Source organism: Diospyros lotus, chromosome 9, assembly GCF_014633365.1.
Source record: "Diospyros lotus cultivar Yz01 chromosome 9, ASM1463336v1, whole genome shotgun sequence".
Lineage (NCBI taxonomy): Eukaryota > Viridiplantae > Streptophyta > Magnoliopsida > Ericales > Ebenaceae > Diospyros > Diospyros lotus.
The window spans coordinates 36922638-36949020 of NC_068346.1; the positions used below are offsets into that span (position 1 = coordinate 36922638).

At 35.3% G+C, this 26383-nt stretch overlaps 4 protein-coding genes across 4 annotated transcripts; 2 read left to right on the top strand and 2 right to left on the bottom strand.

Annotated features, from left to right (window-relative positions):
• Positions 1 to 1984: 1984 nt before the first annotated feature.
• Positions 1985 to 12271, top strand: LOC127809400 (uncharacterized). Its single transcript, XM_052348160.1, has 4 exons — positions 1985 to 2138; positions 9368 to 10033; positions 10416 to 10442; positions 11835 to 12271. The coding sequence occupies exons 1-4, from the start codon at positions 1985 to 1987 to the stop codon at positions 12011 to 12013; spliced, it is 1026 nt and encodes a 341-aa protein (XP_052204120.1). The 3' UTR covers positions 12014 to 12271.
• Positions 12272 to 12687: 416 nt separating this feature from the next.
• Positions 12688 to 13245, top strand: LOC127809401 (chaperone protein dnaJ 20, chloroplastic-like). The gene has a single exon (XM_052348161.1). The coding sequence runs from the start codon at positions 12688 to 12690 to the stop codon at positions 13243 to 13245; it is 558 nt and encodes a 185-aa protein (XP_052204121.1).
• A 1502-nt stretch (positions 13246 to 14747) lies between these two features.
• LOC127809402 (protein SODIUM POTASSIUM ROOT DEFECTIVE 3-like) lies at positions 14748 to 15232 on the bottom strand. The gene is made up of 2 exons (XM_052348162.1): positions 14942 to 15232; positions 14748 to 14831 (listed from the first exon to the last, which is right to left on the bottom strand). The coding sequence occupies exons 1-2, from the start codon at positions 15230 to 15232 to the stop codon at positions 14748 to 14750; spliced, it is 375 nt and encodes a 124-aa protein (XP_052204122.1).
• A 794-nt stretch (positions 15233 to 16026) lies between these two features.
• Positions 16027 to 22159, bottom strand: LOC127809167 (uncharacterized). The gene is made up of 6 exons (XM_052347899.1): positions 21996 to 22159; positions 21668 to 21914; positions 19003 to 19138; positions 18052 to 18143; positions 16782 to 16905; positions 16027 to 16687 (listed from the first exon to the last, which is right to left on the bottom strand). The coding sequence occupies exons 1-6, from the start codon at positions 22135 to 22137 to the stop codon at positions 16601 to 16603; spliced, it is 828 nt and encodes a 275-aa protein (XP_052203859.1). The 5' UTR covers positions 22138 to 22159; the 3' UTR covers positions 16027 to 16600.
• Between the last annotated feature and the right edge of the window lie 4224 nt (positions 22160 to 26383).

A 26383-nucleotide genomic window follows, 5' to 3' on the forward strand; every position in this document is an offset into this window, starting at 1 on the left:
GAGATCGATTGATAATTAAATTTTAACTAATTTTTATCGTATTAAAATGTTTTACATTTGTGAAGAACGCCCGTCTTGCAAACCTTAAAGGGTGCTACGTGTAATCTAACTCTTTGTAGAAAGAAAGAAAGCATCTTTTGGAAACTTTTATAACTCTAGCATAGATTTAGATAAAGCAGAAAGTTGGACGTTTTGAGGAAAGAAGAGGGCATTTTGGGAAACAGAAGAAAACAAAGGCACTTAAAGGTGTTGGGCCCCTGAGAGCCACTTCTCACTTTTTTATTTTTTAAGTAAAGTTTTAAATAAAATGAGTTTTGGCATGTGATAAAGTCGTTTGAAAAATTAATTATTATTTATAAATTATAAGTTCAAATATTGTTATTAATGTATTTAATTTTTGTTTTTTAAGGTACAAAAATGTATTTTAAAAAAATTAACGATCTTAAGATTAGAGATGTTATGCATATTTTTCGCATCGCCTCTTATGGGCCGACCTAATCACCTAAGTCCCAGAAGATCCAAGCAAACTCATCAAAACAAGTTCATACACCGTTGAAATTCGAGCTCATATCTTAGAACCTAGCGAGCTCCCAACAAAGTTTCTAGCAAGCTCCCAACAATCTTTACAATGAGCCTCCAATGAAGCTCCTAGTTCGTTGGTTAGACCGTTCAGCTTGCTGGTCTAAATCCTTCCAGCTCGCATAAACAACAAAGCTGCTGAACAGTGGGGGTAGGGACCACTTGCTTTATTTGAGGCGAACCATATCCTCATAATGAGGATCTCACTCTCAATTTTATGCAGATGATAAGGACTGTTTGTCCCCCATTATATCATCTTTGTATTTTTATATCTTATGCAAATTGTAAAGGTCCCTCATTATAAATAGGAGTCAGAAATATCATAAGGGGGACATGAAGAATAATCAGAAACCACATCCCTGGAAGAATAATCAGGGTGCGGTCGTGGAGTAGGCATCATTCTAGTCGAATCACGTAAAAATTTCTTGTGCTTTCCCCATCTTCTTCTTCCTCCTAGCATTTTGGATTCACTCACTGCGACCCAAAACGAATCATGGTCGGCTAGAATTGAACGTCGATATTTTAGCGCTAGAGGAATAGGTCACTTTGATCAATAGCCATGGTAAGAGGAAGGAATACACGAAGCTCCGATGCGGTGGTCGACGCACCAGAAAATCACTACAATCAACCGCGAGATCTTCCACCAAATAGGATAGCCATTGTTCCGATAGTAGATGTCCTTTTGCCACCACCAACCGAGAACACAACCGGCATGCCCCCGTGGGTTACTGTCCAACCCAATGCTTAAACCGCCGGGATAGAAGGGATCCAAGATTGGCAGCAACGCCAAGAGGCATTGGAAAATACAGTAATGCAGCTCGCTAAGGCAGTCAGGGCCTTGGCCCAGGCTCAAGCACGGGCTGTCCTCGATTCACCAGCTTCGCCTCGAAGGGTTCGTCAACCGTAGGAAGAAAGACCCCCACTGGCGGAGAAAGATATTGGAGATAATTACCTGTTCCCATCTCTGGAGCGGGAAAGAAGCAAGTGATCATAGGCCTAGCAGTCTGCGGATCCAGACTTGACCGTGGAGGAATATTAAAGAGTCCGGCAGCTGGAAGCACAACAAGGACTCCACAGCCAAAATAATGGCCGTGGGGACATGACGCCATTTACGAGAGAGGTTGAGCTCAAACCCCTCCCCTGAAAATTCAAAGTCCCGAGCATGCCACAGTACAATGGGGACAGTGACCCCTACGATTACCTAGATGCATACAATGTTCAAATGGATTTGCAAACAACCAGCTCACTGGTAAAATGTTGCGCTTTCCCAACGACCTTGGGTGACATTTCCCGAGCTTGGTTTAGGAACCTTCCACCTCGCAACTAGGAGGAATGCCAACGAAGATTCCTTAATCAATACCAAGCATTGAGAAGGCAGCTCGCCCCGCCATGTCACCTCGCCACAATGTTCCAGAGAGCAAACGAGTCCTTGAAGGACTATATCTCCAGATTTAGACGCGAGGTAAGCAACATCGAGGATCCCTCCGACGAAAGTGTCCTGATCGCGAACAAAGAATCCAAAAAAGGGAAAGGAGAAGGCCTCTTCAAGTCATCTCCGCGTTCTCTTCCACGACCCCAACTCTTTGAGAGCAACCGTCAAAATGAAAGATACCTTCAAAAGTTTGAATCTAGAGAAGTACTACTCGGATGCTATTTGGAAATTGATTTTTTGATAGGCATTAAGTTTCCCTACCTCACCACTTTCAAAGATTTTGGATGGTGGAATTTTTTGAGTACACATAGGGATATTCTAGAGGATGTTATATAGGCCTTTTATGCAAATACTGATAACCTATTCAATGGCCGAAGATCGGATGTCCGATTTAGAACCAATATAGGCAAAACCCATTTTGAGGTAAACCTGCCCTTAATTCAAAATCGTTTTGGAATCCCTCAAGGAGGAGAGGACTATACTTCCTAGACACAAAATCTCATTCAAGCCTGTAGAGAAGTATATGAAGACAACTCCATCGAATCCCATATAAATGAAACTACTAGAATGAATTTGCATACTAGGATACTACATTTAATCTGCCATCAAATGCTAATTCCTAGAAGTGGAAATTTTTCGAAAGTTACTAGGATGGATTTATGGCTTATGCAATGCATTATGGCTAAGAGAAGGCCAAATCTTTCATTTCTCATTGTGAATCACATGATAGAGTCATTTAGAGGAAATAAGCGATCACTGCCCTATGGAATGGTATTGAGTGATCTTCTCGAAAAAGAAGTAGGAGGTCTTGACGGTGCATGAAAAATTTATTTGAATCCCGCACAACATATAAATAGCAATACAACCATAAGAATAGGGTTTGTGGCTCAAGAATGAGGGATATGGGTCCGAGGAAAAGCAAGTAAGAAAAGGAAGACTGTCACTCCAGTTGGGCCTTCCTCAGTCCCATCTTCATCATCCACCATTCCTGATGATCTTATCCATGGCTTAGCTGAACTCAAGTAAGAATTTTCAAACTTTAGAGAAGAAGTTCGACATGAGCTAAGGGAGCTTCATCGTCGTCACGACGACCTCATCTCCCAGTTGCTTCATCATCCTCTTCATCATCATCTGAAGACATTTGAACATTTCTCTTATGTATCACTCATTTTTTATTTGCTGTCTTCCATTGTTAAACAATGTTTTGTGTTAATCACGATGATGGATGGTTAATTTCTTCCTATTATGTGAATGCTTTTTGTGTATAAACTTGCTTATGACTATTTTAATGAATGAATGGCTAAATGTTGAGATTTCCACCCTTTGGAAATAAACCATGTTTTGGCTTAAGGGGAGCTTTGCTTAGTAATGTATGCCTTATTTCCTTTGATTTATTTATTTATTTTTTGACTTATGACAAAAAATGGGAGAAATTTGGGTATATAAAAACTGCTTTGGAAATTTTTCAAAATCTAAGTAAATGTTTTGTTATCATCAAAAAAGGGGAAGATGATGAATCACATGATAGTTTTATGATTCAAATATAAAGATTTAGTTTTAATGATGAAATCAATCTCTTGCTTTTGCAAAATTTCTTATATTAAAAGCGATTTGTCATTTCCAAAATCAAAGCATAATCTTTTTCAAAAGGTTATAAAAGCCGTTAGGCATTTTGTTCCAAAAGAAGCTTGTGTTTCAAAAATTCTATAAGCCATCTATCGATTGGTCAACGTGACTTGTCGATCGACAGAATGATTGTAAATTAAAAGACCTTCATCTGTCGACAGATTACTTGTCATCTGTCGACCGATCCTTTGTATTGACCTTTATCTGTCGACCGATGCCTATGCATTTGTCGATTGGCAATATAGGTCTTATGAAGATGCCTTCATCTATCGACCGATGTTCAAACATCTGTCAACCGATACTCTTGCATCTATCGACCGATGCTCTTGCATCTGTCGACCGGCAGAATGCCAATCCTAGATACTTCTTATGCGAGCAAGCCATCTGTCGACCGATGCCTATGAATCTGTTGAGCGACAGAATGCTTGCAAAAGGAACCGTCGACAGTCTCAAATGATTTGTCGACCGAATTTTGAATTTTTACTAACCTATCAACCGATGCCTTGCATCTGTCGATCGTTTGCTTTGCAGACACATAACGGCTAGTTCAACTTTTGCTCTCAAGTGCTCTCTCCACCTACAACAGTCTGATTCGAGCATGGGCCTTCAAGAGACTATATATGCAAGTTATTTGGGGACTTCAAGGGGTTTAAGCAATCAATCTACAAGCTCCCAAGTGCTAAAATCGTTATTGTGCTTCATTGGTAAAGTTGTTCTCTTTTCAAGGCATTGCATTTATTTTGTGTAATTTCTTTTCCATGCCTTGTCTTATTCCTTGAGAGAACTTATAACTGAGAATATTGTTTCTCAGATCCTCTCGTATATTGTTACAATTTGCATCATCCTAGCATGTATTGCTAGAGGGCTTACTTTGTTTGTAAGAGGTTTTTGAGATACCTAGCTTTGCCTAAAGGGCTTGTTTGTTCAAGCAAGAGGTTTATATCTTCCTAGCTTAGTGCTAGAGGGCCTATCCGATGTGGTAGGAGGGTTATAGTATTTTGCTTGAAAATCCTTAGTGAGAATCTAAGGTAGTAGACTAGGCTTAGTTTAAGCCGAACCACTATAAATTCTTGTGTTATCTTGTGATTGTGACGTTCACCTCTTTATCCTTTCAAGCATCCCTTTACTTCCTTCTTGGTTCATACATTTGTCATTAAGAAAGATTTCGTATTTTCCATCCTTGTGTTCTCCATGATAAAAAGAAAAATGAGATTGTCTTTATACGGTTGATACCTCATCGTGCCATTTTAAGGCCTTGAGGTCTAACAAAGCCGTAGTCTTTATAGACAACATCTCCTTTTATCAAAAGAATTTTTAAATACACCAATTCAACCCTCTCTTGGTATTTGTCATAGGCTCTTCGAATCTAACAAAAATAAGTTTAAGAGAAAGAAGTCAAAAGAGATAAGTCCGGGAGACCTTCTTGATAGAATAGTTCTCGGGGGACTCTTTTGGAGATCACTCCTGAGTACCTTCGAGGCCTTTCTCAAGTTTAAGAATACATCAACTTACTTTTGATGTTTCTACTTGAAAATTTAGAATGAATAATTTTGAAAGATGTGAATACTCTTCCATCTATCAATTTCAATCTCTATAAATAAGGAGTGATTCTTTCGATCAATATATGATTAGAATACTATTTAAATTATACTTCTTTTAATCTTATATTATCTTCTGGATAAACTAACTTAAGTATTGAAAGATTCATGCCTACGCCCTTAACCACCTTCTATTTTACTTATCTCTCGGTGAGAATGAACACCAACATTATCAAACACCAAATTTTAACTTAAAATATATATATGTATATATTTATACACAGATAAATCACAAGAATAAATTTAATTAAAAAAGTTAAAAAACTATGTTGTTCAGGAGAGGCCGTGTATTAATTAGTATAATAAAATAAGGAAGAATTAAATGTTTTTAAGTGTGAAAAGTGGATTCACGTAAGACCCGTGAAGGTTGACAGAAGAAGAAACCGTGGCAAATGGGGTCCACAGTGGGAGAAGAAACCGTGGCAAATGAAATCTTATTTCGATAATTGGGTAAAATTTTTTTATTAAAAAAATTATTAAATAGAGTTTGATAATAGTTATTTAATTATTTATAAAAAAAAAAATCAAAGACTGTAAAAGAATTTTTACGTGAATATTTTAATACTTAAAGTCATACATTCGAATTTACTAAAAGTTATGCATAATATTAGATTTAGTATCGGACACATAAGCCTTTTCAAATAAGGACTTATTTGTTTATAAAGAAATGTAAAATTCATGATAAATATCTCTGATATTTTTAAATTAATTAAAATTATAATTTTTATAAATAATATTTTTTTTTTTACAAAAAATTTAAATATCAAAATTCACTCCTTCATTGCGAGGGAGTTGTATGTTAATATTGGAAAAAATGAAGTCTTCATTTCAGTCTTCAAAGACATTTTAGTAGTCTTTAAAACATAGGTCGAGTGATTAGATGAGCAATATATCGGTTGCGATTTCAATTTTCACCCTTATTAAAAATTAAATACTTAATCTACGATTTATCTCTTTTATTATAATTAATAATACGAATATCAAAAAAACACTTTAGTCTCTCTCTGGGAGAGTATTTTATGCCACTTTTCCTTCTCAGTTTGAGCTCTACTTTTTGTTGGACCTTTTGCCCTATAGTGGGCTTCACCCTAACAACAGATTAATTGCTCTCCACTTATTTCCTTGGGTTACTTGTAGGGATATGTAGACTATAAAAAGGGTTAATGACCTTTATGACTTTCAAGCTTCTGGGTCCCTTCTATTTAATAAAAGGCTTAATTGCCTTTCATTTTTCACTGTTTGACTTTTTCTCTGCTTTCCTTGGTGGGCGATTTTTTTACCTTGCCGAGCCAAAACGTTTCACGGAGATCCCTTCTTTACCTTTCCTCGATAGCGGGTTTCATGGGATTATCCTTTTTGTGTTTTAATTTTAAATTTATTATTAATTTTATATTTTGAGTTTCAGTTTTAAGATTACTAAAAATACATTCTTTTTATTTGTAACATTTTTCGTATTTTAAAAATTTTGAACGTATTTATGATAAAAATAATGAAAACTACTTTTTATTATTTTGAATTTTCTTTATAAACTTTTCTCTTATTTTTTAAAATGTGTTGTTGAAAATATAAAAAGTAAACATATTTTCGTTGTTTTAAAAAATTAAAAACGATCCAAAAACAATAAAGAAAACAGGGTCTAAACGTCGTAAGTCCAAGGGTTCTAGCTTTTCTTCCTAATTTCTTTACAATTTTTTTGGGATATTTAGTCTCTTGAAAACTAGTTATTGAATCCCGAAAACTGCCTTATATTCTGCAATGTTATTGGAGGCTACAAGAGCAAAACGTAGCGAGTATTTAAGAATGTCGCCTTTTGAGGATTTTAGGACTATACTTGCCCCGTTTCCTTGTGAGTTTGAGGCCTTGTCAACAAATAATTCTTACTTAAGGGTATCATCTTAGGAAGGCTTCTAGTAATGTGTGCATTATACGATGAAGTCTGTCGATGCTTAGCTTTGATAGTTTGTCGTGGTTGAAAATTAATATTGTATTTCCTCCAATTCTATTGCCTATTCAGCGAGTCTTCCAAAACACTTTGATTTTTGTAATATTTGTCCATTCAAAACTCTTGTTTACCCTTAGGATTTAAAAAAATGAGAGGCTTCTCTTTGTTAATTTTGAGATGAATTTGTTTAAAGTAGCCATCATTTCAGTTAATCTTTCGACTTTCTTGATGGATAGAAGGCCCCTCAAAAATTAAGTTCGAATTTTAAATATATAATATATACGTGCTAAAATACATAATTTATATTAATTCTATTTGAGTTTAATTGGTAGAATGGTTGGTTGTGAATCAAAAGTTTTTTAGGTCATTAGTTCAAGTTACTCTACCAGTGCATTTGAATTTTTATACATTTTAATATTTTTTAAACAATAAATATCAATTTCACAAAATTTGTAAGAAAAATTAATGGTTTAGTAATTTTTTTTCTACATTTTAATGTTTTTTAAATAATAAATACTAATTCCACAAATTTTGTAAGAAAAATTAATGCGTTAGTAATTTTTTTATATTTTAATATTTTTTAAATAATAAATATCATTCTTATATCGAAATTTTGTAAGAAAATTAATGCTTTAGTCATTGGATTTTTAAAAAAAAATCGTTAAATTTTTTAAAATTAAAAGTCAATCATGTAAACCATTAAAATCAGATTCGATTTAAAGTCTTATAAATCTAAGACCCCAATGAAATTTTGATTTATAAATTTGCTTAGGGGCCCCAAAATCTCATAACCGATCCTAGTAGAGGCCTATGGTTTCATATCTAGAGTATTGTTTGTATTTTTTTTCTTTTTTGAGTTAGCTTCAATTCCTTCTCGTGTTATCATGTATGTAAAAATTTTTTGTAGATTACACTCGAAATGAACATTTGTTTGGATTAAGTATTTAAATACCATTTTCTTTTTCAAAAAGAACAAAGAATTATTTTGGATATTTCTAAAATCGGTTTCTCGATGCCTATGTTAACAATTTTTCGGACACTTTTTGAATGGTGACAACTAAGAGTATCGAATGTTTAGAATTACGTATCTTTTGTTATAAAATTAGTCTTTTGTTATCTATTGTTATCTAATTTGAGATATTATTCCTAATTTCTTGAGAAGATTATGATAGATTTTATCATTTTTTTTATATCTTTTGGGATATTAAAAATATTTTGCTTCCATAATAACTATTATTATATATAACGGTAATATGATTAGCACACAATCAAACCAAATTCAAATCAAATAAGCCTAAATCTAAAGTGGTATGGAATCAAATAATAGTAAATCTGAATTGATCTAATTAACATAAAATAGTATATGTAATATGTATATCTTGTTATATATATATACAAATAATAATATGTATGTATCGTGATACTTATTTAGTTTTTGATCCAAAATCTAGATCAAGCAAAACAATAATTTTTTAAATTAAAAATTAGACTAAAAATCAAATTTACTTTTAAGGGTGAGAAAAATTTCGATTAAATCGAAATAATAGAACCGATCTTGTCAAAATTGGCAGTTCAATTTTTAAATTTGAGTTTTTTACTTAATTTGCTTCAATGCGGTCTTCTTAGTGAAAAAAATTAAAATAACCAAATCAATCGAAACGTCATTTTTATTGAGTAAAATAAACTTTTTAATCAAGCAATATCTTTTTAAATGAGTGAGACAAATTTTTTAATTGAGTAATATCATTTTTAATTGAGTAATAAATCTTACTTGTAGACTAAAATCTACTCACAAAAATTAATCGAGTAAATTTTTTTTTTTTACTCGAATAACATTTATTCTTACTCGAGTAATACTTATTTTTTATTTTTCGATTGGTTGGATTTTTTTCATATTTGTCAATTTTTTTAATTTGTTCAATTTTTGTATTTGTTTGATCAATTCGATTCAATTTTTTATACATACTAGATTATCGGTTGACCTAATGCTCGTCCCTACTTATTTTAACTTAAATTCAACTATATTTTTTAATTTGAGTATGTTATTTTTCCTTTTTTTGGTATGAAAATGGAAATTTGAGTACGTAACAATAATCATAAAAATTAAAATAAATTAAAAAAAAAGAGGGTGGCAGCCAAACGGAACGCATACTATAGCGTGTTGGGAAGAACGATTTTCAAATTTGAAAGGGTTCATTGTGTGGCCCCGTGTGTGTGCGCGCGCGTGTGAAACCGAAAACTCCATCCGCACTAATCACGGAGCATCCAACACGTGTACACACTCTGACATAGTGATCGTACCGGGGGTGCGCACTGCACCCACGGCGCACCAACCCACCCCCATAAACCCCCCCACTCTCTCTCTCTCTCTCTGTACAGCCTCCCATCCGTCTCCTCCCATCTCCTTACATATAACCCCCCACTTCCGCTCACAAGCCGTTCAGGAAACTTCCATTATTTACTCTCTCTCGCTCCCTCTCTTCTCTACTGTTCTATCTCTTTGTCTCTCTTCGCCAATGGGGATCTTGATCTTCGCTTTGCTGGCCATTTGGGCCGCCGGAGGAGTGGAGTCGGCGACGCGGCATATGGCGCCGGCGCCGGCGCCGTCGGTGGACTGCTCCACGGTGATTCTGAGCATGGCGGACTGTCTGTCGTACGTGAGCAGCGGGAGCACCAAGAAGAAGCCGGAGGGGACGTGCTGTTCGGGGCTGAAGACGGTGCTGAAGTCCGAGGCCGAGTGCCTCTGCGAGGCCTTCAAGAACAGCGCCCAGTACGGCATCAATTTGAATGTCACCAAGGCCATGTCTCTCCCCACCGCCTGCCATGTCTCCGCTCCTTCGATCAAGAACTGTGGACGTGAGTAGCCGCTTCCGTCGGATTTTCCTCCCACTTTTTCCTGCCTTTCATCGTCTAATTTCACCTGGACAGGATATTTTGCCTGCAGCAGTATTTCCTGTTTGTTTCCCTAGAAAATTCTTCTAAGGGTAATTTATTATGGGCTGAAGAACTTTCTGTTCTGGACCCCAGTTTTTTCTAACTTCGTCTAGTGTCAGTCGTCTAATGTTCTAAAATGTTAGTTACTAGTCAAATTCTTTGCTCTGACGAACATGTTTCTTAGTGAACCCAGTAGATCTATTTTCCGGGCTGATGAAGTGTCTAAGTTTTTGCATTCATAGTGTAATTAGAAGCTTACATTTGCTACTCCTAATTGTTTTCTTTTGTTTGTTTGATTTTGCAGTGAGCCTTGTTCCTGGGGGCGCTCCAGGTATGAACTGATCTATCTTATTCTGACCATTCACACTCTTCTGTTTGCATTCCAACTTTCTTTCCCTAATCTGGTGTAGTGCCGCTTTTGTTGGCTTATTGTACGATATTTCAGTCACCACTGCGTCTATGATATTGACGCAAATTAACGTTTTAATTCCGGCATAAACAGAGTATAGCTTGACTCTTATATACTTTTGGCCTTTTAATGCCGTCTGATCATGTGTTATTGTCATATTCTTGGGTGTTGCTTTTGAGTTGGGTGGGCTTATGTAATTAGTTTGTCCTGCCACGGTCTGAGTCCAGCTGAATCTGTTGTTGATTGAGACTTCGGACTCATTGTTGGAAAAATGCTCCCGAACCCGTATAGACTTTATTGAATTTTTAGCGAGTTTTAACGTTTGATTGTAACTGTGTAGTGAGTTTTAACGTTTGGGGATTGCTTTTGAGTTGGGTGGGCTTATTTAATTAGTTTGTCCTGCCAGGCTCTGAGTCCAGCTGAATCTGATGTTGATTGAGACTTTTGACTCAGTGTTGGAAAAATGCTCCCGAACCCATCTAGGCTTTAGTAAATTTTTAGTGAGTTTAACATTTGATGAAAACTTTTAGTCGAATAACATTGAAAATTTAATATTTATTTGGGCCAATCACTGTCCTTGTGCGCCATGTCAACCGGGGTTTTGACTAAGGGAAATTCTATGGTACCTAATATGCCAGCAAAAAAGGACGTTTGATGACAAGAAATGGGTATTATGTAAAACCCTTGTTTTTAGTTTAATGTCTTTAGAACGTTAGGCTGTTCAAATCATGGTAAGAGCCGCTAACGAATTTAAGATATGAAGGAGGACAAAATAGCTAGCCTTAATCCAATTAGGTGGGCTTGACCAAAAGTTATTGGAAGTCAACATACAAAAATCACTCTTCCCATGCCCCCACCAAACGGGTGCTCCTTTAGTTAAGGTATTGAGTTTTGATTGGAGCTATCGTCAAAGAATCGTAATCTTGCCCTCAACCTTGTTCAGTTGGCAATTAGCATTGAATTAATCAGTGGCACAGATGGGGTAGCGAGCAGTGTTGAAAATTCTGGTAGGGACTAGTAGGAAAAGTTTTCTGGGTCTTTAAGGGCATTTGTGATAGCGGCCTGGCCAGAATTTATGTACCTGCCCTTATACAGTGGGACAAAGACTTGATATTTTGTTGGAAATCGATCTAGGTATTGTTGTTTGAGGCTTGGAAATTACAAACATCGCCGTTGTTTCCATAAAAATAGCGTTTGTTTAACGTGTTCTTGGTATCTTGCTTGGAACATTGGTTTAATGTGATCGATGAGTGATGTTACTGAATATGATGAACGCTGAATTTTAGGATAATCCGCTTCTGCTCTATGTTGCAGCTTCTTCGCCAGAGGCGGCCCCATCTCCGAGCGCAATCTCTGCCATGCCGACTGTCGCTGAAGGGCCAACTGGAACGGCGCCAGCACTGTCACCGGGAAGCTCCGATTCCACTGTTCTTGCTTCATCCGCCGGATTTCTTGTGCTGGCTATGGTGGCGGCGTCTCTCACTTCCATTTGAGGTGCCGAAACCTAAAGCTTCGGTTTTGAGATGGATGCCTTTCACTGGAAGACTGCCATTGCAGAGCAACATGACATAATATCTTATTATTGTTAAGAGATTTTGAGCTGTGGATGAGAGAGTAGATATCATTCATTTTGTTTGGCTGTGTGTTGAAACCATATCCGACTGTTGGCTTCCTAATCCCATCTATATTGCTATATTACTAGCTATATGTCATCTCCAGTTAGAGATGAATGATCATTGCGACTTCTTCTATATTATGTTCTTCTGGATGTATGGTATATCGGGTTAATGTTGTTTTCCTCTTCATGTTGAGTCTCTCGTATACAGAAACACTGAAACGGTGTCGTTTTTTTATTTTCCTATTTTATGGGTCGATGAATTCACAGGCGAAGTGGGTCAAGTCACGTTCAAGATTAACTGCAACCGTTACCTGTTAATTAGAAGCTTACGAAAATGCCAAAAACATAAGTCCAATCCCTCCTGTTCTTCCCAATGTTTGACTGAATGTTACCCCAAACGATGCCATTGCCATCTTCTGGTCGATGCTTGCCAAGCAAAACGCGTTTCTTCTTTTTGTGCTCTTCGCCCTAACACAAAGCCAACCAAAATTGACTGAATCTTAACACTTTTTACTATATATATGTATCACTTGTCTTTGTTCCTAACAGATGCATAGGTACGAAGGCTTCAGAGTTTCCATCAACATGACCCAAATCAGTGACTGTCACGCCAGCCCAGTTCTTCTCTCAGCTGGTTTGGCTTCAACTCATCATCGTGTTTCCAGGTCGTCTCCTTCAAAGCTCATCTCTGTTTCGTGTAGAGCAAGTAGCAGTGATGGCGCCGCCCCCGCCGGCTTCTACAAGATGCTGTGTCTGAGCTCCAACAATGCCGGGATTCAAGAGATAAAGAGAGCTTACAGAAGCATGGCTCTCAAGTATCACCCTGATGTCTGTGACATCGCCGACAAGGAGGCATCGGCGAGGGTGTTTGTTCAGCTTCACGTTGCTTACAGGACCCTCTCGGACCCGTTGGCCCGGGAAGAGTATGATCTCCGATTGAGGCAGTTCGGTGAGTCTGCGACCGGATACCATGAGATGGATCAGCTTGGAGGAAGACGGAGATGGAAAGATCAACTCGTTGAGTTGAAGAGGAGGTCCAGTCATCGCGAGACAAGGGATGGTGGCTCGTGGGGTAGCCGTATGAGGGCTCGAAATAAGGAAAACTAAGAAAAATTTGATTTTTTTCAAACTCATAGGCATAGATAATAATGTTTACATTCAAGAATTCGATCTCAATTCGTTGAAGAAGAGGTTGAGTCATCGCAAGACAAGGGATGATGGCTCATCGTATAAGGGCTCAAAATAGGGAAAACTAAGAAAAATTTGATTTTTTTCAAGCTTAGGCATAGGAAATAATGTTTACATTCAAGAATTCGATCTCTTGTTAGGAGATAAAAACTTGATATATTGGTAATTTATTTAATTTTATTAATTATATTGAATTGTATGAGGGTTTGAAATATGAGAAATTAATAATTTTTTTTTTAAATTCATGCATATAGATAATAGTCTTTAAATTTAAGAATTTGAATTTGTGTTGGGAGATAAAAAAGGGCTTGGTGGTTTATTTGATTTTATTAATTATAAACAAATAATTTTATCAATTGAAAGCATTGATATTTAATTTGAAAGGCTACTATTAATATTAATAATAAAGAGTATTATTTTATTATCATATCAAGTGAATAAATCGTGATAAATTAAAATTTATATTAATAGATTTTGAGTTTGATTCTTTATCTGCATAATAAAATAAATTTTTTATATATAATTTATTTTTTCCAATAGCATTATCCTATTACTAAAACGGCCATAACTCTGTTTTTTTCACCCTTGACAAGCTCTCCAGCACCTCTGATGGTGACACGTGTCCCATCACGGTCATCCTTTTGGTCTCCCAATCTATTCTGTATGATGTCACGCCTGACCAGATTTACGCGTTAGATCAAAATAAATTTAATTTGGATATATATATGGCTTAATATATACTGTATTTAATTAAAAAATTACAATTAATAATTGAGATGTGAAATTTGGACGGTTTTATATATTGGAGATTAAATATTATATTTTTAAATTATTAAGAGAGTATAATAAATTAATCAATCTTTTTAAATATTGTAAAATGATCATCTATATTATGTCATACACGTACTAATATTTTGTTACGATAAGAATTTAAAATTAATAATTTTTTTTATGATCTAGGTATTCGGATTTTGCTCGCTTAGTTTTGGAATAGATCTGTCTTTCTCTTAATTCGATTTCTAAATAAATCAGATATAATCGCAAGTTTATACACTTCTAAACGGACGCCTGGTTAGTCCCCACTAAATGAGACATTTCTGCTTCTACTAAGAGTTAATTTCTCATCACTCTTAAGAAAATTTGAGAGGTTTATCACTTGTGCCATGACCTGAAACTAAAATCAATAATTTTTAATGGTTAAGATATCGAATGTTGATATTTTATATATCGAGAACTAAATGTTATATTTTTTAATTATTGAGAGGATGTCATGTGTGTTAAGCCTTTTATATATCTAGAACTGTTTAATTGGTTGACAAAATGTGACAAAATATTTGGAGGGGAATTAAATTATAATAAGATTAAAAGTTTATTATAAAACATAGAATTAAAGGGATTAATCTTGTAATTAATCCAATTTATTAATTACCTTCCATTTTGGATAGACGTCTCTTGACTTTGACGGCACAGCCATGACAATGAAGAGACACTCTCATCACCACAATCTGCAGACAGAAAGAAAACAATACACACACACATATTTAGTTTCTTGATAAGCTGATGAAATGTAATTTAGGGTTGGGATTGTTGAAAAGGTGGCCTGAAACTGAAAGACATGATCTGGGGAAGGCACTGAGGAGGGTTCTTGGAGGGTCTTTCCTTCTGGTTCTGGGTCGTTCTGGGCTTGATGGCTTCTGATTGGCGGCAGCTGCTGCATTGTGGTAGATCCCTTGTTGAGTGAACCAACATCGTTTGATGACTCGACGAGACGAGTGTACTTGGTGGTATTGATCTGGTCCTGCCGCCGTGGCACCACCACGGAGAGGCGGTCGGCGGTCATGCACACTGCAGTTGCTTCTACTGACTGGCACATGAAGCCCTTCTTCTTCTTCTTCTTCGCACCCATGTCTATACATGCACGTATGTACATGCATATATTTGTACGTGCAAGAATGGATTTCCTAGGTTTTGTTTTGGGCAAAAGGGTAAATTGGTAAACTTATTTAGCTTAACACATAATGCCCACCCTCACAATAATTGAAAAGTATAATGTATAATCTCTAATATACAAAACTTTAAAATTTAATATTTCAACTAGTCAACTAATTATCTATGTGATCTATCATCTACGGTGATATGCACATTCATACACGTATTCATATTTTATTATGATAAAAATTTAAAATAATAATTTTTAAAAATTAAGATACTGAATCTTGATATTTTATACGTTAAAGAACTAAATTTTATATTTTTTTAATTGTTAAAGGGAGGTCATATTCATTAAGCCTACTTATTTCCTAGCCAATGAATGATAGGACCTCGTGTTGGGACTCAATTGGTGTGATTTCATATTATTTTGAATTAAATCAATTTGAATTTTTATTTACATGGCATTGTCTTGTGACACAAATAATCCAAGTTATTAGGAGGCCAAAATGGTTGGTGATAGAGTGATGCTCAGCATTTATGACTGGTTTGGTTGAGGAAACTAATTAAAAAGGGCATTCCATTTAGGCTCAACAATGGCCAGTGATCACAACGTGAAGTCCTAAGGAAAGGGATCCAAAGGTAACATTGTTGATGGACTCAAATGAAAGAGACTTTGAATCAAACAAGCGGCAGTGCCATAAATGCTTTTATCAAATGTAATAAAACAAGGTAAAATTTTCTGTCACTGGTGAAGCTGGAAGATAAAGATGAAAGCCAAAGGAGAAAAGATAGTGCATTTAAGGGTACATTATCCTTTCTATCATACATCACTCTTGTTATTATACAATATACTCTTTGCATTGTATAAAATACTATCCTTAAGTGCCCTAACATTTCCCCAAAAAGGAAATTGAAAGCCATGTCAAGATATATTTGATGCCTGCTGAATCCACCTGTTTGGGTTTCACCTGTTCAGCTGAGTACATTTGTAAATTTGCCAGTAAGTTAAATGAGACAAAAACTGTGTAGCTTTCTCTTCAGTAAATAAGGGTACCCTATTCACTGCCTTTGTAAAGTTGAGGGTTGGGTGAATGCAGTCAAAACCTCAGCAGCTCAGGGCCTTAAATTCATCAACCTAACACAACACTGCAGCAACCGCATGAATACTGGCTTGCAATTAATTACCTCTGGTGAAATTCAAAGTCTACTTATCTTTTACATTTTTATCTAGATGTCCTAAGTTAATTGAATATATGTACAGGTTGTGCCATGAATAAAGGGTTGCATAATGGAGCCAACCCAACTGATTGATCAAAAGATGGAGTGCTTCAGCTTGGACAGGTTAAGATGACATAAGTTGTCCAAATGCAGCACCACCAAAGTAGGCTGTTATCCCTTTCAAAATGTTCTTCACATAATTCTTCTCAATCTGCACCCACGAACCAGCAGCTTTTGACATACAAAATGATATTGTGACAAGCGATTGCACAAGTCAAGAATACATTGTCTGATGGAACCAATACCTCGAGACACAATGGAGGAGAGGACAGCCATGAGAGTTCTTGCACTTGGTCCAAGTCCACATTCCGTGGCAAGAACATAATGATGTTGGGCGTGATTGCCTGAGCAATCTGAAACATTGAATACCTGCACACATGCTGCAGTTAGACTTTACTCCTTTAATCGATCCTCGTAGTCACAAGATCGCATGAAAAACCCTTTATTTCTGGAAGACACCAATGCAACAGAACACTTATTTTGTCATAATCCAGGATGCCTTCCCAAGGCATATAGTTTGCAGAATATATTGAGGTAGGATGATGGCAGTTAATTAGAATCATGCTTGTAGCCCATATGGGTCTCTAGGCACAAGAAATATGCAAAAAATAAAACTTTTAAACAGGCAACATGAATTTAAAGAACTTCACACAAGGAGGAGGGGGGCATCTATTGATAGCATGACAGTTAGAATGATACTATTGGTCAATATGTATCCAAAATTGCATACAAGCACATGGGAATGTCATGAACGTTAAACTATATGTATATTATATAATACTCTATGCTAACATATTATCTATGGACTCACTTAAAATTGACATTTAAGAGAAGAATATTTCATTCTCCAATCCATGTTGTAGGGTGATTCCTTTATTTATTTATTTATTTTTATTTGGGCTCCAATAACCCATTAATCTTGTATTTGGTATTGTCTGTGTAATACTTCTTTCAATAGTCCACCAGATGAACACTTGCAACATTTACAACTTTCAAATAGGTATCATTACTTTAGTTAACTTGGTGCAAAGAAGAATACTACAGTAGGGCATCACTGATATGGGATCACATGGATATTTGATGAATAAGAGTACTCTAAACAAAATGACATAATCTAATTTAAAAAACTTTAAAAAATAAATCTAATTATTTCTACAGTCTGCAGTGTTATGCAAATTAAAAGAACTTAAAAGCCATCCAAGGTACAAGGGTAAAATGGGAAAAAATCCCATTCAGCCTGATAAATCAGCCGCAAGTTTTGGTGCATTTATCAGTGTCCTATTCCACCTGTCAAATTAGGATTTGATAGATATCTAACGGGTCACTTATTACAAATCAATTTACCTTTTCAGGATGGCAAAACAGTGGAGTGGTGAAGCAATATTTCTAATGTCTATAGATACTCAAATAACTAGTAAAATTCACAAACTGCTTTCAAGTTAGCAAAATGCGTTTGCCATTAAAGTTTGCAAGACAGTGATGAATGATATAACACAAGAGCATATCACCACATACCCGTCTTTTGGCTTCAACAGATCAAGGGTAAAATTCTCTATCGCTTTATAAGATGGACCTCCCCATGGTGGAGAGAGAAACACTATGTCCCCCTAATAAAACAAGAACAAGTTAAAAAAGAACAAAACATCGAAAGAAAACAAAATAAACTAAAAATGTTGAGTATGATTTCCATGAATGAGCATTTAGCTAAATAAACAAGAGTTTTTATTGGAAAACCAGACCACAAAATTGGTTAAGTCAGCAATTTCTCCTCATACCATTCTTACTCCATGTCTCCATGGTTACACCTTCTACATCCTAATTGGAACAAAGTTCATCCATCCCATCAGAAATCTAGACCATAAGTTTATAATATATGGTTCTCTCCAACCTCCTTTTCTTGTTTCTATTCTTTCTCCCTTTTTGTTCCTGAAGTACCATTTATTTTATGCATGCCACCAAGTTCTCACAATTTATGTTGTATGGACTCTTCTATTCTCCCATGCATTCTCATGTTTACCAGGTATGATAAAGGTAAGGGTGTGGATTATGTCAACACACCCAAATTAAATATTTGGATCCTTCATTTAAAGCTTCTTCTTAAAGAAAATAAGTTAATATTTGATACTGTACAAAATTTTCAAGATTTTATCATGGACTTGAAATATATATCTCATTTTTTCCCCTAAAATCCATTTAATTTCAAATACATTTTGAAACAATAGTACCATTTTTTTTTATAATATTACAATATGTACATTATGTTTAATTATTCACATGTCACAGATTTGTACCAAATTTTTAAATACACGTCTAAGTATCCCAAGTTTAAAAATAGGCCCAACACTCAAACACACACCTGCGCCTCAACATTTGTAACCAAGTTCATGTAACATAGGTCGCAACATGGATGGACAAGTTAAAAGCAAAGAAAGCTACAAAACAAGCTACAGCCAGCAGAAAAAGTACCTTAAAAGAAGGGGCAAGTTTGACAAAATCTCCAACAATAAAATCTATGTAATCTTCCACGCCATATATTTTTGCATTATTAAATGCCAACTCAACTTTTTTTGGATCAACGTCAATAGCAACAACGTGATGGCACCTGATGAGAACTAAATAGATAAGCACACTTCAAATACCAGATATAGCTAGTTCTCTAGTTATACAAATCATAGTTGCCAGGACTGGGGTATGCCAGGGGTCATGGTACAAGGTCAGGTCGACATTCACAGCTTACTATAGTAGGCGGTACATGGGGGGTAGGCTTAGTACAATATTTAGGTAGTGGTATGTTTTGAAGATTTACCCTGGTCAATACTAAATTTATATTAACCAAATTATATAATCTTCTTGTTACTTAATAAAATTGATACTTTATTTAGCAAAAAATAAAATTGATATTCTTAAAGCTTTTTATCTTAACAAAGTATAAATTTATTTACCATAATTATTAGGCTTAGGAAAAATGGGCTAAAATAAATAAATATATATAAGGCCCCTTCATGGAGACAAGTCCTACGCCAAGGTAGGCCTTGTGCAAACTAAAGAGCTCAAGCAAGGACCATTAGGGATTACAAGGAGGGGGAATTATAAAGTATAAACCCCCCCAAATGACTGAAACCCTCACTTGGGAATCTATTCTTCCTCTGCCTCTCTCCGCCCCTCTCTCTACACACACACACACACAAACATAATATCTCATTCATTCTCATGATATCTCTCTATTCACGAGGAAACCCCTAGTTTCTATTCAAATCTCCCCCCTATCTTGGTAGTTTTAGAATGAACAGAGGTTGAGATAGTCACAGTAGCGGCCATCAACAATGAACTCCTTTAAGTTTGATTGTTCCCCTTTTTGATATATAGGTCATCCTCTATATCCCCCCCACTCCTTCCTTTTCTTTATTTCTTTTGGACATAATTGTTGTTTTGGGCTTTGACTGAACCCCCAAACCCCTCAATCAAGCCCTTGCAATTGACAAAATCCACCCTCAATTGTAGTTGGCCCTTTATTTTGGTTACTCGACCCATTTAGTACCCCTTAAGGCTTTGAAACTTTGGACCACGTGTTTTGGCAATCCAATTAGCAACCCAAAACATCCTAGGTCATTTTCAATTGATGAATTGAGACATTCGACCCATATATCCGAGAGAGAGAGAGAGAGAGAAGGGGGGGGGGGGGGGGGGGAGGTATATCTGAGAGGGAAATAATCAAACTCATTGAAGTTCACTAGTGATGGCCACCACCATGACTACCTTTGCCTCCTTCCCTTCAAAACCACCAAGATGGGGTGGAGAAAGGGTGATTCAATGAAGGCCTGAGTAGAAATTAGGGTCCCCCAATGAATATAGAGATATCATGAGAGAAAATTAGATAAGATGTTGTATTGTAGAGAGAGAGAGAGAAATCAAATGGCCAAATCAGAGTTTTAGCCATCTAGGTGGTTTATAATCCCCCCCTCTTGTAACCTTTATAGTCCTTGCTTGGGCGGGCCCTTTAGCTTGCACAAGCCTTACCTAAGTGCAAGCCTTGTCTCCTAAAAAGGCTGTATATATAAATAGATTTACCTTGGCTCATTTTTCCTAACAATTATGGTAAATAAATCTAGACCTTGTTCAGAGAAAAAAAAAAAAAAAACTTTAAAGCATCAATAAACTAATCAATTTTAATTAAGAATGAAGATATATAATTTGGTTAGTATAAATTTAATACCGATCTGAGTAAACCTTCAAAAGTATCATGACCCCAAATAGTGCACCACATGTTGCCTATCCCATCCACAAACACGTACCCTGACCCTTAGAGTGCCACAATCCTAGTACATATGATTGGCAAGAAACTTTGTTGAGTTTTAGAAGAAAAATAATTTCTTGCTATCCTACAGCTCATCACCAACAGTCATTCAAAAAATATAAATCCCATTGGGAAAAGTAACAAAAGACCAGCACTTGGAAATGAAAAGCAAGTTAATTCTGCCAAACTTAATCAACTCAAATTTCAAGAACAATGCCTAGGTTGGGTAAGTAATGATTTAACCATTTAGAAAGTACACTCTCTATCGTTTCTGCACTGATGTCCTATTGGCATTCTTTCTGAGATCTGACTGATTTATTTGCAGAAGGAGATGGAGATACTCTCAACCGATTTCTTTAAGGACATTCTCAATCGACTTCTTTCAGGATTTTCATTTTCAGACCAATAAAATTAGAAACATAAGATTAAGAAAAGAAAAGACTCCTTCCGGGATAATGTCAGCAATTTTGCGTTCTAAAATTTGAAAGTTTTCTTCCTCAGTACTAAGGCTCTGTTTGAAACTTGCAGGGGAGAAAGAGAAAAGAAGAGAAATTGCTATTTCCCTCTCTCATTGTTTAGTTCTTGGTCTGGAAGGGGAGTCAAAAATGCAAAGAAAGGCAAGGGTAAGTCATTTTCCTTTTATTTTCTCTTCTCTTCTCTTTCCTGTAAAATCATGTAGGGAAAGTCATTTCTTCTCATTTTCCATCCATTTCCTTCTGGAAAACCAAACCATTAACGAAAAAGCAGAGAGACTCCACCCGGGATTACCCACAATTTTGGCTTTCTAAGTTGCGGCACAAATCGTAATGAGCCCGAAACCTACCCATGATAGCTTACATTTTGGCAAACTGAATGGCATTACCGCCGACGCCAGCGAAGCCATCGATGACGACTCCGCCGCCGCTCCGCTCAGCATGCCTGGCCGCAATCTCCTCCGGCGTGACCGAAAACCACCCTTCATCGTCCATTTCGATGCCCTTATCGTACTTGGAGAACAAATCATAGCGCTGTAACCAGTACTTTTCGACCAGTGGACTGATCCCTTCCGCCCTAGCTTGCTTCTTCACTTTAACTTTCAGCTTCACTGTGGGCACAACAAAGAAAGCGGAGAAGTTGAGTTCATATTTTATACAAATGATTCAGATCTGAGATGGAATTTTGCTACCTCGTCGGCGTTTCTTCGAGCGACGAGCTTTGCGCGGCGCTGGAACATCGCAGCGGCCAACCGGAGCTTCTTTCGCCATCGCTCGCCATAACTTCCCCGACGAAGCCTGGAGATGTTTGTTTCTTAATTGGGCCAAGGCCATGGCCCAAGTCCTCTCGTTTGGCCCACTATTTTGAATTTAAAAAAAAATGTTAAAATTTGATTTTATTTGGTTTATCACATTTTGTATTAGGTTTTTATCATTTTATTGAAAATTTAGGCATCCAATAATACTGTAAATTATTTTTATTTCTTAAAATTGACAAATAAAAATTATAAAATATATGCAAACTTACAATAAAAAAATTTTGACGAAAAAGTATCTTAATTTGAAGTGAAATTACATAAATACCTTTCTCGAGATTTTTTAGAAGTGACACGTTTGTCAAGACATTCAGATCTAGGGTAAGCCAAACAGGTACTTGGAACTCTAGATTTAATTTAGGATTTGACTTGAACATCTTGAATTTAACTAAAAAAACTCAACTCAAATGACCAAATCCGCCCCAAAATTGAACAAAGATTTCCACTGGATTGCCCCGTCCCATGGTCTAAGATTTGACCATCTATGTGACTCAATCATGATACCTTCTCTTGGCTAATAATACATTTATATAAAAGACATAAATTTGAATAGGAAAGTACATAATTTATTGTATATTATTACTTTGTCCCATATTTAATAGCAAGATTAATTTAATCATTGAAAGATATAGAGAGGAGGGGGGGGGGGGGGGGGGGGGACCTAGTCCTGCCCTTATAGGTAGAGCAAATTTTGGACAAACTCGAGATCAATGACAGTTATCGAACACACTCAACTTTAGACAAATTTAATGATAATTAGCTTCAACCATAATCAAATGTGTATACTAAATTATACATTGTTAATATATTATTGCAATCATAATTTTTTTTTAAAAATATATTTTTTCATATGAGCTTTATGCGCATGCAAGCTAAGGTCGTTGGACCCCTTTAACGACATGTTTGATCTAAGAATTATTTTGTGATAAAATTGAGCCAAGAATAAGATAAATTAGTGATAGAATTAAGTAAATATTAAATTATATTTGGTATGGGTATTACTTGAGACAGGGGCGGATTTACTAGTGAGTTGCCCTGGGCTGAAGCCCAGGGCAGCTCACAAGAAATTTTTTTTTTTATAATGTAATTTTATTTATTTTTTAGTAATAGCCCACTCTTAATTTAACCCAGCCCACCTCCAATTTTGCCCAGCCCAACCCAGCCCATCCCACCTGGCTGGATTCGCCGCTACTTGAGATAATACTATGACTCATTTAGTTTGTAGTATTAGTTTGTATTATATACATAAAAAGAAAATAATAACCTTCAAATAAATTTAATTCTCTAATATTTTGACTGTTATTAGGGATATTTTAGTAATAGCCATATGATTTTTATTGAAAATCATGTCATATTAAGCTATCCATGGAGTGACGGGATTAAATAGTCCCACCCCAATGAGATTATTTTATCCTAAGATTAACTAAGCCTAGTTCTAAGTTGAACTAAACGATGAGTTTAAGTCAACATCAAGATATTATCGATCTGTCATACTTTAACCAATTGTGTTGTAACAAATTATTTGTTGCCTATCTTGTATGGCTATCATGGAAGTTTTGCCTAGTACATGGTGGAGTTTAGTATAAGTTACATGGACGGGATGATTTGTATGAGTTCACCAATATTAGTAAGGCTAAATGTCTGAATACCCTATGTTAGAAAAAAAAAAAAAAACCTAAACACTTGGTCAATATACAAGTTCATTCTGAATGTTCGATTATAATGAGGAATCCAAACCCCAAACAAATAATGCTCCTTAAATACTTAGACATAGCACTCCAAAAGAATGTAATAGGCACCAAAGTAACCCTTAAACTAGGATAAAAGTAATCTTCACAAAGCTTAGTTCAAATAAAAGAATGTCTTAGAACATTGAAGTGGTAAACCCTCGTCCAAAGATAATTTTCATAGGATAAATACTCAATACGAGACAATCTCTATGATTTGAGTAAATAAGCACGAGTCTAGTATAAAGAAACATAGAATAGACATTCTGAATTCTCTTAATATCATGTGTCTTAATCTTCTTAAACTCAAAATTCTTTTAATATCATGTGTCTTAATCTTTATTCAAACCACTCCCAAACTAGTGAAATCAAACGGAATTAACTATTCTTCTATAACATGAGTAGGGTTTGCTAATTCTGATCGTGATTCTCATTATGAAACTCAACCCAAAAGATATAAAAAAAACCATGAGGGGTGAACCAAGAGTACGACATTTTACATTAATCTCACCAATGCATAAATTATTTTTAAAAATTTTCTCATGACTTAAGCATTAAAATAACATCTTCTTGATAGACTCCCGAGACAATTAGCAAGAATCTCAAAACTAAGTCAGTTCATAATCTAGTCCAAATCTCGTAAAAAGATCTTATAAAATCAATTAATTATTGATTCTGGCATTATAACATAACTAGTAATGCCCTAACATGTAACGGCAATATTACTAAACTTTCCATGCATTTAAAATTGACTTCTTTTGGGTCTTCCCATCATTTTCTTGGTAGCCCATCTAGTCGTCCAAGTCTTCCATGATTTTCATATAGTTTACAATCTTTTAATCAGCACTAAAGTTAGATTTAACTTAACTAATTGCAATTGATAATATTAATGCTATTAAGGTAATGCTTAAATGATAATAACTTAACTATTGTATTTTATTTTTAATGTCAAAATAATTTTAATGACTTATTATAAATTCATCATTATGTAATTAATCAATAGAAGTAATTAAATATTAAAAAAATAATATAATAAATATACTTTATCTTGTCATGCCCAGCAATGAGACCAAATCTAGGAAAGGGGGCATACAACCCATCGAGAGACCTAGGCAGAAAACCATCAAGTAACCTAGGTGAGAGACTATCAATCATCGAGTGACTATCTAGAAACTTGGGCAAGGGGCCTGCGAGAGACTTGTAAGAGGCTTGCGAAAGATTAGACTAAGGGATCGTGAAAGCCTCACAAGAGAGTTGTCTAAGTTAAAGTCATATCTGATGTGTTTGTTTACAAATTCAAAAAAGAGTCTGAAATGTCTATAAAAAATTGTGACTCTCTTTTCATCTATCAATCTTCTTTTCCGTATAAATAAGAGACGACTCATTTAATAATGGTATGCTCACAATTTTACAAAAATTATAATTTTATTGGGTTTTTATACTGCATCTGAGAGATTGTCTTAAGTATCATAGGGTCTGTGGATAAGTCTCATCCGCATTTTCAATCAATTTTTTCTTTGCAGGTCACTCAGAGATTCTAATCGATACTTTTTCACAAAAAAAAAATTCATTATCATACTTACCAACAATATATCTAAAAATAAAAATGTCATAATAGTGTGAATGAGATGACCCATGATTGATTCTACTACATGCCGTCCCTTATAAGGGTCAACCAACCAAGAAAATTTAAGTCTTTTAATTTGTCTGGTCTCTATGCCTATCTGTCTCTTATTAATATGTCACCGTTTATCTAGACGATTACGTAACGTGTGGAACGAGCAAATACCAACTTGGAAATAGTTACACGTATTTCTTAATTTACTCGGATAATTACTAATTAGTCTACCAAATTCATTAAAGTCTCCGTGCTCTTCTCAAAGCAATTATTGGAAGGATTGTTGAAACGTCAAAGTCACCAAGTCTTAACCAAAGTCATTTTCTTTTGCTACTGCCAGCAGCAGTTCAACTTAAGTTATGTTTAATTCTTATTAAATTGTGTAGTTCTTTTTCTTCTTTTTAAATTATTAGGTTTATATTTATTTATTTTGGATAACGTGGGGAATCGAGACATTCCCGATACACCGTAGGCCTCTAACTCCCATAATTTGCCTATTCACCGACTTAGCTAAATGAACAAGTCAAATTGCATACTAAAGTCTGGGGACTGATCATTCGAATTAACATGTTTTCATGATCTCAATCTCAGATAAAGCGCATTATTATTGTAATTAAATTCAAAATATGAATTGAATACACACTAAAATATTATTAAGATGATATTGTTGTAACTGATTTCAGAGCATTAAACACCTATTTATAGACCTAAATCATCTATAGATGTATACATAAAATTTTATTTTGATCAGAAAATAATTCATGAGAATATTATTTTAGATGAGATAAATCTAAATTAAAATTAAATTTAATAACATCCTAATTATAATCAAATTTAAAATCATAATCAAAGTCAAATTTGAAGTCTCAGTCTTAATCAAATTTTATTTTTGTGTCATAATTATAACAATAATATTATTA